Source organism: Penaeus chinensis, chromosome 8 (assembly GCF_019202785.1).
Source record: "Penaeus chinensis breed Huanghai No. 1 chromosome 8, ASM1920278v2, whole genome shotgun sequence".
Lineage (NCBI taxonomy): Eukaryota > Metazoa > Arthropoda > Malacostraca > Decapoda > Penaeidae > Penaeus > Penaeus chinensis.
In genome coordinates this window covers 10379241-10385705 of record NC_061826.1, presented here as the reverse complement: position 1 = coordinate 10385705, position 6465 = coordinate 10379241, and the positions used below count along the sequence as shown (strand labels likewise).

Below are 6465 nucleotides of genomic sequence, written 5' to 3'. Positions count from 1 at the left end.
TGCTGTAACTAATTTACAGTAAAATCGTTATTCACTTTATTTAAAAGTACTATGATAAAAATCCCTTTTTTTCACCTATCACCTTTTTTTTTGTCCTTTATTTTTTTTTTGTAAATTTAGCGGGAAAACATCATGTGCATCGAAGTGTGTCTAAATTTTGGAGTGTTTCCATGCATTTGATATACGCAGTTGATTCACTGTGTATTCGGGATGTAACAGCTCTGGCGAATGCTCTCTCTGTCTACGTTTGCTTGCTGATTTGTTCATCATGCCTGTTTCCACATCTGTCTGCCTGTCTGTTTGTCTGTCTTTGATTCTCCATAACGCTATGATTCTGTCGATCTCCTTTCTCGTGCTTTCTTCGCTTTCTGACACATATACGCACACACACACACACACACACACACACACACACACACACACACACACGCACACACACAGAGGCACAGACACACACACACACACACACACACACACACAGAGAGGCACCGGCACACACACACACATATTCCCACATACACACCCCACACAGGCGCACGCAAACATTCTCTCTTTGTTTGTCTCGCTCTCTTTCTCACTTGTTTTTGATGCCTTTTATAAACCATTTTCTTGTATATTCACGCCTGCTGTATATGAAAGAGGATAAAATGTGTGTATTCCTTCCAAGTTTAAACATTTTTAAAAATTCCTTGTGCGGTAAGACAAGGGTTTAGTTTTGATTGGAAAAGTCAGTTTAGAATCGACATTCATTTATTCATGTATTTAAATAGCGAAGAATGATGTTATGCATAAATGAATCTATTCTAACGCATGCTCAGTGAGGCATGTAGGTGCACGCGAATATAGCTGCGCTGATTTAAAGGTGTGTGTGTATACATACATATATACGTATGTACGTATGCATGTTTACACGTGCGCATACACACACCCACCCACACACACACACACACACACACACACACACACACACACACACACACACACACACACACATACACACACACACGCACGTATATATATATATATATATATATATATATATATATATATATATATATATGTACATTCATACATGTGTGAGTGTTATCCACGTGCATTATAGGATGGAGAAAAAAAAAAAAAATTCACTGGCCTTTTGATTTTGACATTTCAACTTTTTAAAATTCCTTTATAGACTTAACTTCCACAGTATCAAGTATTACAGTAATTGATAAGCATCCACGGCTAAGCATTTAAAACACTTGTTTATGCTTCATATGCATAACAAGTGCATGAGTTATCACAATATATTTTAATGACTTAACCATCTTCAACACTGGATACGTAAAAGGAAATGTTGAATTGAATGTAATAAGTGACGCGAAACAAATAAATAGTCGAATAATTATGAAGTAATTTTGAAGAATGGATCTTATAGATCACGGATGAAATGTAATCAGCATTTGATATGAAAGCCATGTATTTTGTATTAGTAATTAGCAACTGATAATCTCCCTAGTTTCTCTTTTACCGAAAACAAGAATAGAAAGAATTACCGATATGAATAGTTTGTTTGTTGTAAACTTCCAGACGTGTGCTTTTCTCATGTGACATCAAATGTAAAAAGCACGTTGCATGCATTGGAAATATGGGAATTCAGTTTATGCAGAAAAAAAAGTGATAAAATATTACTTTCGGCATGATTCTGGGATGTAATAAACCAGAATTGAGAAATTCAGTCTACGAAAAAAAAACATTTCACATGAAAATTTATAAAATTCTAGAGCATATAAAATTCTTCAGATATTAAGGACAAATTAAGTCACACTTACAGAACTTGATATATTTCTAAAATTATGCCGAGTGCAACAGCAAGATTTCTGGCATTTTCCCTCTTCTCTGCAATTGCACTTTATGCTCGTTATCCCCTTCATAGAAGCAAAATATAACGTTATTTGTCTTTTGATTGAAAAGCTAAAGCGGCTGATGCTAACACGTGGTTTTGTTGACATCATCACGACATACCAACCTAACCTCTTCGTACATTTCTCGCATAGGTTGGTAATGCCCGTGCTTAGACCCCGCAAAATAGAATTCTTTCAATGACTTTTTTTAAGTACCATTACACTAACAATGGCTAGAATGATTATCTAAAGAGATATCACATCCACGCCATTTGTTCCTATTTAGACATGCTACTTTTTTTTTTTTTTATTTCTTCACAATCCAGACTTCTAAAAAGGGAACGAAGATTGAAGAGAGGAAAATCAAAGGAATAAAGAAGGGGAAAATAATACAAGGAAATCGATGACGAAGATGTAAATATATAAAACAGAAAAAAATACATATGCATATTCAAAATTAATGAACAAAGAATATGAATATCAACATATCAACATAAATGTCAATATGATATAACATTATCCACAAAAATTTTTTAATTTCGCTAATAACGAGAGCAAATGAGCACTTAGAACATAATATGTATTAAATAGCTTTTGCGATATAGGATAAGAATAATCAAATGCGTCAAAATAATAATATAAACGAGCATTTGAAATCACTATAGTATCGGAAATTATCACAAACAAATCAGTCATCATCATCAACATCTATCATCATAATCCCTGCATTTCCCACGTGTTTTATTTATCACAAGGGTCCCTCACATCTCACGTTGTTTACATACCAACCTAACCACAGGATATCAGACTCGCACAGGTTGGTACCCCTGATATCAACCCTCTCCTCGAACAACGGAACTAAAATTCTCTCTCCTTTTCAGGTGGAACGCTTTCTAAGGAACCAGAACTGGTGGAACCGATTCAGAACGTGACCGTGGTAGCAGGAAGAGATGTCAAGTTGTCTTGCGTCGTGGATAACCTCGGCACTTACAAGGTAAGACTCATATCTGATGTGCTTTTTGTTTGTATGTTAAGCTTAGTTTGTTGCAGACCACACACACACACACACACACACACACACACACACACACACACACACACACACACACACACACACACACACACACACACACACACACACATGCACACACACATATCCACACGTACGTAACTAGAAGAAGTAGAATTAGAAAAAAAAAGAAAAAAGAAAAAGAAAAATGTAGAAAACGAAGAAAAGAAGAAAAGAAAAGAAAGAAAGAAGAAGAAGACGAACAACAAAAAATAACAACATTGACATCACCACCAACAACAACAACGACAAAAACAGCAACACCAAAAAAAAAAAAAAAAAAAAAAAGTACGCGTTCATATGATATTTAACAGTCAAGTCTCGCCCATAAAAGAATTCCATTTATAATTGTGTTCTGACAGTGCATCAATTTTTCCTCTGCCCTCGATTATTAATCACCGTTCATAAAGATTATTCGTATCGGGTGTCAGGGGATATGTTTTTTTTTTTTTTTTACTTTTTTTCTTCACTATTTTTTTCCACAATTTGTATAGATTGAGACTACAATTTAATGTATATTTGTTGGTTGTATTTGAGACCGATGCCATAATTACAAGTGTGTGTGGGGGGGGGGGGGGGATGCAAAGCAGCTTCGGTTTTATGATATGATTTATAGAGAGAGAGAGAGAGAGAGAGTGGAGAGAGAGAGGAGAGAGAGAGAGAGAGATGAGAGAGAGAGAAAGGAAAAGGAGAGAGATGAGGAGGAGAGAGAGAGAGAGAGAGAGAGGAAGAGTGAGAGAGAGAGAGGAGAGAGAGAGAGAGGAGAAGATTGAGTTTGAGAGAGAGAGAAGAGAGAGCGAGAGAGAGACGGGAGGCCAGGGAGATGAGGTGAGAGAGGGAGGAAGGAGAGAGAGTGAGTGAGGAGAGAGAGGGAAAAAGTGATATAGAGAGAGAGGATAGGGGAGGGAGAGAGGAAAAGGAGGAGAGTAGAGAGGTATGAGATGAGGAGAGATAGATGGATAAAAGGAGAGAGAAGAGAGAGAGTGATAGAGAGGGGAGAAGAGAGAGAGTAGTGAGAGTGAGAGGAGAGAGAGAGAGGAGAGTGAGGGAGGGAAAAAACACAAACATCAAACACACCCCACACACAAAACAACACACACCACAAAAACACACATCACGCAATATATGTATATTATTAATACATATAAAATACACCATGTATTTATATATTTATATATACTATTATATAATTATAAATATATATATATTTGGTTTGTTATTAAACGTGGGGAAAAGTTTTGTGCATCTTTAAGATCATTTAAAAGTAATGAAAATGATAATGGTTACGGAAGGTAACAGTAATGGAGACGTAAATACTAATACTAATGGCAATAAGGATTAGATAAAGATGATAAGAAATTTCAGAGTAATGAAAATGATATCAGTAATAATAGTAACTTATATTTTTTTTTTAATTTTACAAAGAGTAATGGTGGCTAATCATTCAGTAATAATCTTACATAACTGTAATAAAACACTTTTAAAGATAACACCAATGGGATGGTAGTAATGACTGTAATTATGATAACAGAAATGACTGCACAAATATATTTTCTATAATAATGGTGCTAATGATTTATAATTCCATCAAAATTGATAACAGTGACGATGGTTAAGGAAAAGAATGGAAATTCTCAAGTTTGATAAGGACTCAACATTTGCAATAATAAGAGAGAGAGAGAGAGAGAGGAAGAGAAGAGAGTATAGAGAGAGGAGAGAGAGAGAGGAGAGAAGAGGTAGGAGAGAAAGAGAGAGGAGAAAGAGAGGAGAGAGAGGGGAGAGAAAATAATGTCATTGATAATAGCAATCATAATACCAATGTTAAGTTACTCCAAAACACAGACAAATATAAATATACCAAATATAAAAAAAACAAAAAAAAAAAACCCGGTCCAGTGGTGCCCAGTAAACGTTTTAAAACCCGGTTTTGATATATAAATAAATGATTATTTTATCACAGAAAAGAAGATCATAATCATATTACACTAGACGAAAATAAAATAAAAGCGATCATTGTAAAGGGATTGTTAATTTTTTGTTGTTTGTAATAGGGGTTATGGGGGAAATAATGTACGGGACAGTAAAATTGGCTATTGTTTTTGGAAGTAAATGATAGAATGATGATAATAAAAGAAAAATTAACGAGAATAATATTAATGGTATGATAAAGACGTTGTAATAATTCTGGGGATAAAGATACTACTGTACTTGAAAAAGGGCATTTCCTTTTTGGCAATATTACGTGGGAAAATAAAAAGAAGGCGAAAGAGGGAAAAGGTAGAGATAAATAGAAACAAAAAATGCAGGGTTGAAGATATGAGTAGACGGTAGACAGCAGTAAGATGTAATTTATATATATATTATTAATTTCACCAGACACAACCACAAACACACACATTATACATACAAATTATATATATTTTTATATTATTTATATATTATTTATATATTATATATATATTATATAATTTTATATTTTAAGAGAGAGAGGAGAGAGAGAGTGAGATGGAGAGATGAGAGAGGAGAGAAGTGAAGAGAGAGAGGAGAGAGAGAGGAGAGAGGACAGAGAGAAGGAAAAGAAAGAAAGGAAAGGGGAAGAGAGAATGAGAAATTATAGAGCAAAATACAGAGAGAGGAGAGAGAGGAGAGAGGAGAGAGAGGAGTGGGAGAGAGAGAGAGTGAAAAGAGAGAGAAGAGAGAGAGAGAGAGAGAAGAGGAGAGAGAGTGAGGGGAAAAAGACAGACAGACGACAGACAGGGGGAGTGAGAGGAAAGAGAGGGGCGACAGAAGGAGAGAGAGAAAGTGAGGGAGAGAGGAGAGAGAGAGAGGAGAGCGAGAGAGAGATGAGAGAGAAAAGCGAGAGGAGAGGAAAAAGGGGAAAAGAGGAGAGAAGAGTGAAGAGAGAGATAGAAAACGAGAGAGAGGAGAAAAGGAGAGAAAAGAGAAAAGAGGAGAGGAAAAAGAGGGAAAAAAAAGAAAAGAGAGATAACACACAATTTAACAAAACTTTCAATCATTATTTACCCCCCCACAAAAGACATTCAATAGATGCCCCATATAGATGCGCAAAGGTGTTTAAGAATTCATGGATTTTTTTCTCTGCCGCCCACAATAAAGATGAGATCGGGGACCCTTTCCCCGGGGGGCCCGGGGACTGCCTTTTCAATGTGTGGTATGAAGGGAGGGAAGGGCCCCACGGGGAAAAGGGAAATTTTGGGGGTTGGAGCCCGATGAGGATAAGGGGGATGAGAGAGGAAAAGTTGGGAGAGGACGGAGAGTCGGGGGAAAAAAAAAAAATATATTGTATATATATATATATTATAATATATATATATTATATATATTTATTATGTAGCTGGGGTTTCACACCACACACACACACAACCACACACACACACACACAAACACAACCACACACACACCACACACCACACACACCCAAAAAATAAAATATTATTTTATATATATTATATATTTTATATTTATATCATATGTTTAGGTACATAGGTAGTT

At 35.7% G+C, this 6465-nt stretch overlaps 1 protein-coding gene across 1 annotated transcript in view; it reads left to right on the top strand.

The window, feature by feature from the left end:
• Window positions 1–1678: 1678 nt before the first annotated feature.
• Window positions 1679–6465, top strand: part of LOC125027777 (lachesin-like) — a 108319-nt gene continuing 103532 nt past the window's right edge. The window contains exons 1-2 of the mRNA XM_047616914.1: window positions 1679–1691; window positions 2765–2877. Of these exons, the coding sequence (XP_047472870.1) occupies window positions 1679–1691; window positions 2765–2877 (126 nt within the window). The remainder of the gene's footprint in view (window positions 1692–2764; window positions 2878–6465) is intronic.